General features: G+C 39.4%; 1 protein-coding gene across 1 annotated transcript in view; it reads left to right on the top strand.

Annotated features, from left to right (window-relative positions):
* The window catches only part of dnah2 (dynein, axonemal, heavy chain 2), a 518592-nt gene that overhangs the window by 106813 nt on the left and 397534 nt on the right, over nt 1–14245 (top strand). The window contains 1 exon segment of the mRNA XM_051924101.1: nt 4189–4377. Within this exon segment, the coding sequence (XP_051780061.1) occupies nt 4189–4377 (189 nt within the window).

The raw sequence follows: 14245 nt of genomic DNA, 5'->3' as shown, positions 1-14245 counted from the left end.
GTACTAGAGTGTGCATCCTACAGACCACTGGTGAACAATGTCAAACTCCTGTCAAATGGGAGACAATCAGTGCATTTACATGCACACACATGAGATGAATAACCCATTTATGGCAGAAAACTGGTTTCTTAAAAATCTGTGTTTACACGTGCAAATAATCCTTCAGAGTTCTCCTTTGACAAAACACTCTGACATCATTAAACTGTGCAAAAAATAGTTGCATTGGCCACTGTGAATTTGAAAATAAGCATGATGCCTGTAATGATTTTCTTGCGTTTTATAAATTTGTTTAGTAAAACTGACACTTTATTAATATGTTACTGTTATCGGATTGCACACAGCACACTCTTTTCTGCTTGACTTTGTGATTAAGCCCTGCAAATGACCCACTATGTGTGCATCTTGCCTTGCCCCCAGTGCTGCTGGGATAATAACAATAATGCAGATATTTTTACATGAGTAAGATAAGTATTGCATTAGGCTACTTGTTACTTTACATTTTAGTACATTTACTTATTTGGCTGATGCCTTTTATCCAAGGCAACTTACCACATTTATGATACAATTGGTTGCATTTCTTTTGGTTTTCCAACTGGAGCAGAGGGAGGTCAGGTGACTTGCTCAGGGTCACACAGTGGCAGTAATGAGATTTGAACCCACAACATCAAGGTTTAAGGTCCAAAGCCTTAACTACTACACCACACTGCCTACTACTATAGAAAGTAATCAGACTGTGTAACCCATGTTACTTTTAATGTGTTTACCCTACTGCTCCCGAAACTGTGTTGTTCAACTTAGCACTGTACATACAGCTCATCAACATAAATGTAGCGATTTCTGAAATATTGAGACAGATTATTTCAATCAGGTGAATGAGTGATGCGATCACTTGAACATATGCCTCTAGGAAATGTATTTTGTGGATGCTTTTACCTGTGGTTGCTGAGTGTGTGTGAAGCAAACCTGTACGCAGGTGAACAGAGTGCAACAAACACAAACAGACTACAAAATCCTAAGCAGTAACACAGTTTAGGGTTGACATGGCCACATAATTGGACAACTCACAGAGAAATCTACCTCTGTTAAGCAGGCTTCTCAGTGGACAATAACTTGATTTCCCTAATTGGAATAAGGTTTTACTTGGCATTTTAAAAATCAAGTTTTGTTAATTATTAGGTTATTGAAACTCATGTACACATGCTAAATGTTGTTTTACTGGTATAAAATTTGAAAAAGTAAATTTTTCTCTGATTGGGATGGTCAAAAGTTTTTCTAGAATGTAATATGAATTTGTTAATTTGTTGCTGTATTAAGAAAGACAAACTAGCCTAATGTATGTTGGGTTTTATGATCATACAGTTTTTAGACATAGGTAGGTAAGGCATTTTTATATTGATTTAATTTGATTGGAACATACATGTATTGTACTAGTGTTTATTGTGTTTCATTTTGTTCTGTGTTTAATACAGTACAATGCAATGCTATTTATAAGAATAAAATATTTAAAACAATACTGATGCTCTAAGGTGTGAGCCAAATGACATTTTCCAGAAGTGAATTGCTTTAGAATGACAAAAATAATGTACAGTTGTTTACATGCTGCATATTGTTAGGGTCCAGGCACATGCAGGTTAGGTGACTTGCTCAGCATCGTAGTCATTCCACATTGCCAGCTGATTAACTATGTTGCTTTTATACTATAACCAGTAAGCCCGCGATTCTCAAAAGAATCGCAAATCCAAGAATGGCAATCACTTTCTATTCCCTCCGATATTTGGAGGGATGAAATATCATGGAGGGTGGTTGCGTCCGGGGAAATGTCATTTAATTAAATAAGCAAATCTGTACTAAAGCGGTTTCGTTTTGTGGAGCCGCGATTCCTTTGCCTCTGCTGACACCGACTGCTGGCACAGTGGATCACAGCAAGTTTAGTTTACAGGTTGTGTTGTTCGGGTGCTACCCACTGAGCCTGGGAAGCCGCTGGGTTTGACTCTGGGGCACTGAGGGGCTGTGCGCATGCGCCTCGGTGCGTCCTGCGTCCGGAATGAAAAGTGATGGAGGGTGGGAGCATCCTGGTAAAGTTTTCATTGAATTAAATATAGATATTTTTACTGACATTAACCAATTTATTAAAACAAAAATGGAATTGTAATTGTTACATCATGTAAGTCCAAAATGTCTTTGAGTTGTTGTACTTATAAGTAAAAACAATATCGGAGTGGAAATGTTTAAATGAAGTATATTGGAAAGTAAACATTCATAAAATGGTAAAAACAAAATAGTTAATCAAATATCTCTTTATAAACAACATTTTGAGTAAAGATGGTTTGCTGTCCTTGAATTAGTTGTCCCTGGTATGGAGTAGTTACAACCTTTACTTTAACGTCACACGAACGCCGAACTCTTGAAAAGGCAACATAAAGTTGTCCATGTGCAAATACAGGCTCAGATAGGTAAATGCCTACTTTGTCTAGGTTGGTTGGTTGGTTCCATCAGGATGTAAATGCATGACAATATCGCGGTGAAACGGAGGCTCACCATCTTTACTTTGAAACACAATTGCCACTTCATTAATGATGGGAACATTGTATCGTCTCGGATCGTGTTCTTTGTCCTTTATTAACACTAAGGCAATTTTAGTTAGTGCCACACCGTCCGCCTGTGCTTTTGTATTGGCTTCTTTTTCAACCTCATGTAGCATCTTTATAGAGTTTGCTAATGGGTGATTGTTTATGACTTCAGCTACATTTCTCATTATTAGCTCTGTGCATTGCTTGTTTTCAGGAAGGTTCATTCGTTGATAAACTGCGTCATCTAGATCTAACACGTACATTTGTGCAAATTTGTGGTGGAGATTTGGCTCAGGGTGCACTGTTCCAATCCGATGCAATATTTGTCCACACACGCGAAAGCAGTATGGGCCATTCCCAGGTGGTGGCTTGATATTTACCCCGGTAGATGCAAAAGCAAATGAACTATTGTAGGATCTAATGCATTCCATAAAGCTTTTACTTTTGGGTACATTGTTAGTCAAAAGCTTCCATAAATATTCAGGATATTCATCCAAAGCATGCAGCTTAACTTGACCTTTTTGACAACAACATGTAAACTCATCAGTTGTACTGTCAGTTTTTTCTTCAAGGAAGTTAAGTGAATGATAATGACTGCAAATGACACTCATTAATCCCAATGAATTTTCATGAACAGTGGACTCATTATAGAATGCGTTCTCAGCTAACTGGCAGAATAGTTCAGTGTCTGTCCGTCGTTCCTGTCTTTGGCTTTTTCTTTGTTGGAATACTGAACGACTTTGTAGCCCTTGTGCAGTTTCTTTTTGGATCCGTGCCTCTCTTGCATGTAGTGTTTCAGAAACGCATTGTAGGCACCTTCGTTCATTGTTTTCTTCCCTACGGGCTCGGTTTTGTATTTGTAATCGTTGAACTCTTTGTTTTTGGAGCCGTGACTCCTTTGCGTGTGCTGTTTCAGAGGCGCGTTGTAGGTGCCTTCGTTCATTGTTTTTATCCATACGGGCTCGTTTTTGTATTTCCGTTACTTGAGGTGTTTCGTTTTGGAGCCGTGACTTCTTTGCTTCTGGTATTTGTGATGCGCGTTGTAGGAGCCTCCGTTTATTGTTTTTATCCATGCGGTCTCGTTTTTGTTTCTCTGTTACTGAATGACCGTTATGTGATTCAAACATGCCACACAGACTGCTGGCACAGTGGAATAAAGTAAGTTTAGTTTACAGGTTGTGTTGTTTGGGTGCCACTTAGTGACTCTGGGAAGCCGCTGCGTTTGACTCTGGGGCGCCGCGGCGCAGTGCGCATGCGCTTCGGTGCATCCGCCATGCATAAATTAAACTGTCGTTTAGTAATATAGATACATTCTAAGACATGACTCACATTTGTCCCTATGAGGGTATAGGTTTTATGCTTTATGCTCAAAATTCTCTTTCTAATAAAACATAATTGATAAAAAGGCAAACAGCCCAAAAACTTTACAGGATGTATTTGTGACTACCAATGTCAATGTAGTGTTCAGATTTGGCCAGGAGAATGGGTCCTGTCTTCTTTTAAAATGCCCTTGTTTTTTTTCTTGGCTCCATGTTAATACTATACAGTAAAATCAACAGGTAGTAGCATATATTGACAATCAGCTTTTCTTTTAAATGGTTTATTTCTGTTCCTACAGGTTCAACAGTACTGGGTTGGCTACACTGAGAAGATGGACCGTATGATGGAGGAAGCTTTCAGGCTCAATGTAAAATGGTCTCTGCAGGAGCTGTCCAAAGCTATTAATGGAGACAGCAAGACCACCCCTAATCCTTTGTTTAGAGTCATGGTGATACTGCACAATGACATTCCTGGTTCTGTTGCTCAGGTAAGCTTACTATCAGATTGTGTTTTTATAGTTCTGTATTTGTGTTATGTTCAAGTAAGGCATCTAATTATTTGAAGAATGTCTTAAGATTTATGACACAAGAGATTATTTTGGATTTTTGCTTTGCACCCTCCCCCACCATAACCTATTATCAATGGGGGGATAGTGAAAGCTTTAGATTTGTCAAAAATTTCGATCTCCGGTTTTCGACGAATCTTGATATTTTAGGGTCCCCTGATACCGAAAATATTGATATCTCAGTGATGGGTATGTGGTCTGTCTGTGTGTCGATCTCTGTTTTTCGACAGATCTTGACATTTTCATGTCCTGTGATGCTGAAAACATTGATATCTTAATGATGGGTGTATGTCTGTCTGTGTGCCACAGTTTCTTGAGGACAGAGTAGAGCTAAAATGGCTGGATAGAAAAATACCAAACTTGAAACTTAAGCCTGTTATGAGATGACGATGTGCTGATTGATTTGTGAGCCAAATCCTGCAAGAGAAAGAGGCACTCTAGAGGAACCCTCAAACACCATAATTCCGCAATTAATAATGAATTCTTCTCGTTACTTGCTATCATAATTACCTATTTTATGATCAGAAAGGTCAACATCAGAGCAGTGAATAATTACTGAAATGTTATAGAATAGTTCGGGTAACTAGGGCGCAAAGCCTACTTACACTCACGTCCAAATTTTTTCTGAAGTGGGGGCAAGAGATGACCGTGAAGCTCTGCATTTTCTCTTACTAACAGTCCAGTTTTGTGTGTGTCTCTCAGTTATGGAGAGATAGTTTTTGATTAAAGGTAAAGCTGATGTTGTTTTGGGCTGCTTCTCTTATCTGGTTTAATCAAAGTCAGGATCATGTAATCCAGCAAGGCAGGAGCCATCCCTGCACAGGCCTTACACACCCACACTCACGTGGGGCAATTTAGAATCACTAGTTAACCTAATGGGCACAACATTTAGGCCTACATTAAAAATATTGCCCTTTTATTTTGTTTCCACACACAGGGGATTTTAGGAATCCCCATGATTCATGAGACTGCAGAATGTTGTGACCATAAAATTAGAAAAAAATATAGATTCAGTAAATGGATGTTTTTCTAAAGATTTATAAAATATACCAACCACCCATGTAGACAAGTACTATTATATACCACAGTATACACATATTTGTAATATGTAGGGCATCAACTTTGCCCTGGGTTCAAAATGTATGGAAAAATGAACAGAGTATGTGTAGCCACAGGAATCCTTTCATTAAAGTAAGCAGTCATTTATCTCTCTCACTTTCTCTCAATTCTGGATACTCAATGTAACAGGGGTCCACTTTAATAAAAATAATTCATCATAAATGTTTGCATGTTTTCTACAAGTGCTGCAAGGCTTCTAGGAATGGTCACTGACCTGGATGGCAGTCCCTAGGAGAAGCAAGTTTTATTCTTGCTCTGACCACCCACCAATGACATCAGGAGAAGAGAAGGTGCTCCTAGGAGACTCCAGATTTAATGAATGTAAGACAGTGGTGGTGATGAAGATGCTTTCTTCTTGCCTTCTGGAAATGCGTGTGGTCAGCAAGCGGCAGCAAAAAAAAAAAAAAAAAATGAAAGAAAAGAGAAAAAATAATAATGATGATAAAGTGCAATTTAGCAGCAATTACATTCCTAGGAGAAAAGGTCATGAAAATAGCCTGCAGTGTTGTGTTTTTTTATAACTGTACATAAATTCTAAACTCTTAACCCTTTGTGAATTGTCCAGCTTTAGTGCTGAGCGTGCACATGTTTGGCTGTAAAGTTTTCAAGCTGGTAAAATGAAAATATCTCTCCCGTTGCTGAGAGAGCACAGGGTTCTGGGGCCCCTAACAAGTGCTATTCGTTCCCTGTATAATCACAGTGAGAGCTGTGTCCACATACTCGGAAAAACAGCAGCACCGTTCCCAGTGGGTGTGGGACACCGCCAGGGCTGTGCTTTGTCTCCTATCCTGTTTGTTGATTCTCATAGACAGGATATCAAGGCACAGCTAGGGAAGGGATTGGATCTTCTTTGGTGGGCTTGGAATTGAGTCACTGATTTTTGCAAATGATGTGGTCCTGTTGGCTTCATCGGACTGTGAATGCCAGCACGCATTGGGGTAGTTTGAAACCAAGTATAAAGTGGCAAGGATGAGGATCAGCACCTCCATATCAGAGGTCCTGCTCCCCAGTAGGAAAAAGGTGGACTGTACTGTTCGAGTGGGGGGTGAGTTACTGCCTCAGGAGGAGGAGTTTAAGTACCTTGGGGTTATTCATGAGTTGAGGGGAAAAGGGATAGTGAGATTGACAGAGATCTTCAGGGGCAGCGAGCACAGTTATGCGCTCACTATAGTACTGAGTCATAGTGGTGAAGTAGGAGCTGATCCAGAAGGCAAAGTTCTCAATTTACTAGTCGATCTATGTCCTTACCCTCACCTATGAGCATTAGCTTTGCGTAATGAGTGAAAGAATTAGATTGTGGTACAAGCTGCCAAAATGTACTTTCTCAGCAGGGTTGCTGGGCTCTCCCTTAGAGACTAGAGCTGCTGACCCTCCACATTTAGAAGAGCCAACTGACGCATCTAATATGGATGCTTCCCAGACACCTCCATGTGGAGGTTTTACGGGCAAGACTCCAGGGAAGATCCAGGGCTTGCTGGGAGGATTATATGTCCCAGATGGCCTTGGAATGTCTTGGGATCCCACATTTTGAGTTGGCATGTGTGACTAGGAAAAGGGACATGTGGGCCTCATTGCTAAGATTGTTGCCCTGGTGACCCAGTCTTGGCTAAGTGGTGGAAAACAAAATGTAACCCTTATGTATTGAACTTCAAAACTGGAGATATCACATGCAAAAAGTAATAAGGTGGAGAACTTCATGTTCATACTGATATGAAATACTCATGAGCAAATTCAAACTTGTGCCTATCTTTAGTCCATTTTCACACAGCAGGGCTAAAATGTCAGACACTAAGTTTCTGAGACGTATGTAAGTTTGTGAGAGAAGAGCTGTAGAATATCCAGAACATCCTTAAATGTTTATAAATGTCAAAGCCTTGAAAACATGAGGAGAGATGGATAATGCAGTGGGAAGAACATGACTTTTTAGATAATGATTGAAGTTTGAGGAGGATTCTGCTTTGAATAATGAGGTTTTTTTTGCTGACAGAGGAGAGGATTTTGTCCTACTTGACACCCCATCAGACACACACACACACACACACACAATTTTCCACAAAGTAGAAATAGTCAGGAGTAAGGATAAGAACTTAAAACTACAAAGGAGTCAAGAAGACAGTGCACACCAAGTGGAGGAGAGAAAACCTGGAGTAGAACTTACAGATAGATTGGTTGGGTCAATTTTGAGGCAATGAACACAGAACATGTTGATGCTGTAAGACACAGATATATAAGATTACTTTTTGTGAAGGGCGCTATGTAAAATGAAGCTTTATTGGTTTACCAGAATGTAATGGCAGAAGCAAAAGGAGAAGGATGATAACCAAATATAAGAGATTAAAAGGTTCTCTAAAACATCTAGAGAAATGACAGAGAAGGCATGAAAGGCAAGATCAAAAGTGCCAGTGATACAGTATGTAGCTACAGTAGCTGTCTGAGTGAGAGGGGAGAAGAAGCGGATGTTACAAGAGAAGAAATGTGAACAACAAGAAGAAACAGTCAAGTTTATTTGAGCAGTTCTTGAGTGGACTAGGAGGTTGATAGATCAGGGTGAAAAGCCGTTTTTTAGGAAAAGGCCATATGAATAACATGGAGTTCACATAAAAAAAAACTGGAAAAAGATCAAAAGATTGTGATCAAATATTCAGCTGGATAATAGGAGTAGTTTCTTCTTCATAGCAGAGGCAGATTTCAATGTATATATACTATATATAGAAGTATGGTCTCCACACAAAGGATGGCCCATTTTCATAAAAAAAATACTAAAATAATGACATATTATTTTTGTATCTTGTAGTAACTGACAAGTCTACTTCTTGTGAAACTAATTTCAAGATTTGAAGTATTGTTGACTCTCACGAAATTCTTGTGCTCATCTCAAATTTGATAGATAGATAGATAGATACACACACACACGCGCACACACACACACACACACACACACACACACACACACACCCACACACTATGGTCTAAACATACACCAGAATGGCTTAAAAGGAACAAAAGTTAAAAAGAAAGAAATCCTCTAATTTGGCTGTTACAGTCCCAGTTAGGCATTATGCAGATGTATTGCACACTTCTGCTGAATAATTTCTTGGCTGAAAGTCCTCAGTGTTAGTCTGTCAGAGACGGGATGCGCAGCAATGTTCATAAATGTTTTAATTCTTTACTTCTCTACTACCACCAGGGGTCTAGTATGCGTCCCAAATCTGAGCCTGCCCTAATGATTAATTTGGTGATTTGGTGGGTGTCTCTTGAAGTGATTCTACCAGCCCAGACGGCCAGAGTGTAGAAAACTGCTCTGGACATTACAGAGTTGTAGAAGATGTGAAGGATGTCATTTCCCACATTACAGGAACTGTGGTCTTCCTGACAGACATTTCTCAATGTGCATAGATGGTAGTAAAGTTCTGTCAGACTGAGAAATTTCAGGTAATCCTGTTGCAGTGCTGTTCAGCAATGTGCTTTGCCTTTTTTTGTCAGTTTTTCAACTGTAAGGATCTGGTGAGGGATGTGTCAGAAGCACATACAGAAGAAAAAGTGTATCTGTTATGAAGCCCACTATAGTACCTACTGCATATCAAATACAAGTGTCAAGTCTGTCAGCACACTTACAGTAAAAAGCTACTTCTGTTCATCTGTAACTCACCAGCATTTATCACTTTGATCCATTGATTCTACCAAATTATGAGCTCTGCACTGCAAAATATGCATTCTGACAATGTTTTTTAAGCAGTGTTTTAGCTGCCAATATCAATTAATTGCTTCAACATGAAAGGATATTTTATGGATGATCCATCCATCCATCCATTTTCCAACCCGCTGAATCCGAACACAGGATCACAGGGGTCTGCTGGAGCACACCAAGCACACACTAGGGCCAATTTATCTCACAATAAAAAGACACAATAATTTTGTATTAAAACATTGAATATCTGTAAATAAACTCTATGTAATATGAAAATATTGTATTGCGCATTTTTCTCGAATACATTTCTGACCAACCTTGCTTAGTTTTATTCTCATATTATATGCAAAACTATAACACTAAACACTTTTCTATATTTTAATGAATGGATCTATAAACAAAAGCACAGTGTTATTAACAAAGATGTTAATTGACATTTTATATTTAGCTATATTTAATGGCTACTAAGCCAATATAAGCAGCTTAGCCAAGGACCAGCCTTTGATTCAAATAGTTTAATCTAATGATAATGATGATAGTTTGCAGTTGTGTGCTGCATTCAATTTCCTGATATAAATAGTACAGTCGTCTGTGCTTCTGACCTTTTTTGATGGTTGAATGATTGGCAGCTCTGCTGTCAGTAATTTACCAGTTAAAATATGGTATTTTTTTCAGTAATAATGTTTACTACACATTGCATTTCAAATATAATGTGACATTGTTAGGTTTCAGTGCCCTTATCGAGTCTATTAAACTCAATTCTTTTTTTGGTACAAGAGTGGCTCAGGGTCTCTATAGGGGACCCGGTGACCTGTCAACCCACCGCTCTTTCATGGGGTCCTTGGGGCTATATATCCAATCAGTTCTTCTATATAAGGCTGGGAGAACTATGATACTTTCAAATGTGTTGTGCTTCAGACAAATTCTCTGGTATTTTTATCAAGTTCATTTCGTTTATGCAGACATTTTTGATCAGCGTGTATCCAGACGTTCTTGCTGATGGACAGGCAGTTTGTGGGACCTCAGACTCACTTCAAGTTCATTGCCAGAAGAGGACTATAGGAGTGCTCATGGGCTGCTATGATAAGACCCTATAAGTCAAAAAACAATTTTGATATGCTTATATATATAAAACATGAAGCACCTAATCCAACTCTGTGTCTGTCTGTCTGTCTGCATGAAACAATTCAGACCCTCGTGGCCCAATTGTGTTGAGAGTTGGGACACTTATTCTTCAAAGAAATTTGTTAATATTTTCCTCTATTACTTGTCTGACAGTTGCTCAGATTCACAGTGCAAGCGAGTCAAACACTGACCAGAGTGTGCATACACAGAAACAACTCGCACAGTAGCACTCTCCTTCTGCTGCTTTAGGGAAGTTAACTAATGAAGTACCAAAAAAAGTCACTTTGCTGGAAATAAATGGAAGGGGGAAGCAGTTATGCAATCATATATACAGTCATGGCCGAAATTATCGGCACCCCTGGAATTTTCCCAGAAAATGCACCATTTCTCCCAAAAAATTATTGCAATTACAAATGTTTTTGTATATACATGTTTATTTCCTTTATGTGCATTGGAACAACACAAAAAAACTGAGAAAAAAAGCCAAATCTGACATCATGTCACACAGAACTCCAAAAATGGGCCGGACAAAATTATTGGCACCTTTTCAAAATTGTGGGTAAATCGTTTTATTTCAAGCATATGATGCTCGTTTGAACTCGCCTGTGGAAAGAAACAGGTGCTGGCAATATAGCAATCACACCTGAAGCCAGTTAAAATGGAGAAAAGTTGACTCAACCTTTCTGTTTTGTGTCTGAGTGTGCCAAACTAAGCATGGAGAACAGAAAGAAGAGCAGAGAATTGTCTGAGGACATGAGAACAGAAATTGTGGAAAAATATCAACAATCTCAAGGCTACAAGTCCATCTCCAGAGATCTTCATGTTCCTTTGTCCACTGTGCGCAACATAATCAAGAAGTTTACAACACATGGCACTGTAGCTAATCTCCCTGGATGTGGACTGAACAGAAAAAATGATAAAAGACTGCAACGAAGGATAATCCGAATGGTGGATAAACAGCCCCAATCAACTTCAAAACATATTCAAGCTGTTCTGCAGACTCAGGGTGCAACAGTGTCAGCTCGAACTATCTGTTGACATCTGAATGAAATGAAACGCTATGGCAGGAGAGCCAGGAGGACCCCACTGCTGACACAGAAACATAAAAAAGCTAGACTGGAGTTTGCCAAAATGTACTTAAGGAAGCCAAAATCATTCTGGGCGAACATCTTGTGGACAGATGAGACCAAGGTAGAGCTTTTTGGTAAAGCTCATCATTCTACTGTTTACAGAGAATGGAATGAGGCCTATGAAGAAAAGAACACAGTACTAACAGTCAAACATGGTGGAGGTTCTAAGATGTTTTGGGGATGTTTAGCTGCCTCTGGCACTGGATGCCTTGACTGTGTGCAAGGCATCATGAAATCTGAAGACTACCAAAAGGTATTGGGGCACAATGTAGGGCCCAGTGTCAGAAAGCTGGGTCTGCGTCAGAGGTCATGGGTGTTCCAGCAGGACAATGAACCCAAACATACCTCTAAAAGCACCCAGAAATGGTTGAAGACAAAGTGCTGGAGAGTTCTGAAGTGGCCAGCAATGAGTCCGGATCTAAATCCGATTGAACACTTACGGAGAGATCTCAAAATTGCTTTTGGGAGAAGGCGCCCTTCAAATCTGAGAGACCTTGAGGCAGTTTGCAAAAGAAGAGTGGTCGGAAATTCCAGTTGAGAGGTGTAACAAGCTTGTTGATGGTTATAGGAAGCGCTTGATTTCAGTTATTTTTTCCAAAGGGTGTGCAACCAAATATTAAGTTGAAGGTGCCAATAATTTTGTCCAGCCCAGTTTTTGAGTTTTGTGTGAAATGATGTCAGATTTGGCTTTGTTTCTCTGTTTTTTTGTGTTGTTCCAATGCACATAAAGGAAATAAACGTGTATACCAAAACATTTGTAATTGCAACAATTTTCTGGGAGAAATAGTGCATTTTCAAGGAAAATTCCAGGGGTGCTGATAATTTCGTCCATGACTGTAAGGAATGCTGAATTGACTGAAGAATATTATCTGCAGATTATATTGTAAAGAACTAATTATAAGACAGGAGAGGTGCGGCTTCCCTAACCAATATTAACATAGGACGGGTTTAACAACGGACAGTAACACTGGGAGGCTTCAGTGGCCTAAGATCCTGATCTCTGGCAGCTAGCCCCTGATCCTTCAGTCGCAGATATACACAAACAATTGTGGCAGCCCCTGATCTTCTTGCCCATTGTGTTTCATTCATTTTCCTGTTGTACAATAAATCTGTTCCTTTCCAAGTTGTTACTTATTTGTTTAGTTTTAACAAATTGCTGAGTTTTACCTAGTATTAATAGCTAGATGGAGAACGTAATTCAGTTCCTTTTCTTCTTTCATAGCGTAGTAATGGTACTGATTTTATGCTATGTAGGCAGTGTGATGTAGTGATTAAGGCTTTGGACCTCAAACCCTGAAGTTTGTGGGTTCAAATCCCGCTACTGACACCATGTGACCCTAAGCAAATCATTTGACCTGCCTGTGCCCCAAGTGGAAAACCACAAGTACTATAATCAATTGTATCATACATGTTGCAAGTTGCCTTGGATAAAGGTGTCAGCCAAATAAGTAAATGTAAACGTTGTAGTAATAGTTGTTTTTCAATTGCTAATTATTGGATACTACTCTATGGGATATACCTTTAAAAATGTTATATTTAAGAAAGCTGGATAACAGTTAGTCACAGAGCCTCCACCACTAATACACATCAGTCGATGCTGTTTTCACATCACTTGAATTGGACTCTTCTGTGTGTGAAAGCTATTGAGCCACCACAAGCCTCTTTGTGCTCTGTTTTTAACTTAATTGTGAAGTGCAGTTAAAAAGCACGTATTTAATGTGTCTACTAACATATGGGATTATATTTTACTAGCCAACCTGCGGCGTAGCATACGCCACATAATTATGTATTGATGGGTGAACACTTCCTGAACGACACAGTTGTCCAAATGGGGTGGGTTTGTGGATACCACTGTGAGTGAATGAAAAGATAGACCTCTGGAGAGAGCAACATATAATTGTCCATGACTGAAACCGGGATCGTCTGTGACGAAGAAGGCCACGCTGGTGAAAGTTACTTCGTTGGTAGGGATAAGTGTCAGTACTTGTAGATTAAGGTGTAGCGAGTCTTCGTTGTTGACGCTTAATATAGCTTGCGTACTGAGATGTTCCGGAGTCACAGTTGAGAAACACTTTGTTAATGTCTTTTAAGCACAGGGGAAAAAATAAACATGTGAAACATCCGTATAATGTAATAAGCCACCAAGAAAAGTAACATTGCAACAATGCTATCTACGACCCGATCTCTGTAAACAGAAGTGATAAGAAAATCAAGCCATGTGTATTCTTTAACTGCCTTGTGGTGCTGTAGTAGTGCTGATGCTTTGAAGTAAGGAGACTGTGGAAGATTGTGGTTTCGCTTCCCGGTTCCTCCAATTATGGATAGCGCTTTGAATACTGAGAACACCGCTATATCAATGTAGCGAAGTATTAACAGGAAATTGCCTTCGTGTAATAGTAAATTACAAATTATCTGCGACAAACAAACTGTTTTACACGCTGCATACCAACCCGCGGTGTAGTATACGCCGTATAATCACGCCGCTTTTTAAATGTGTTTTAAGCAGAGGGAAAAAAATGAACATTTGCAAAATCCGTAACGTTGCTTTCAGTAAGTACAATGCACACGCGTGTAATTTGTCGGTCACTTTTTGCCAGCCGTCTTTTCTGGTTTGGGCTGCTTTTGCAGTGTTACCGCTTGTGCATATTAAATCTTGTAACCCTTCGAGTAACTAATTAACTAACTAACACCCACCCACCCACACACACAGCTTGTGTGAAAAAATGTG

Source organism: Erpetoichthys calabaricus, chromosome 3, assembly GCF_900747795.2.
Source record: "Erpetoichthys calabaricus chromosome 3, fErpCal1.3, whole genome shotgun sequence".
Classification (NCBI taxonomy): domain Eukaryota; kingdom Metazoa; phylum Chordata; class Cladistia; order Polypteriformes; family Polypteridae; genus Erpetoichthys; species Erpetoichthys calabaricus.
Note: the sequence above shows the minus strand (reverse complement) of the source record. Positions and strands in the feature narration are given on the sequence as shown.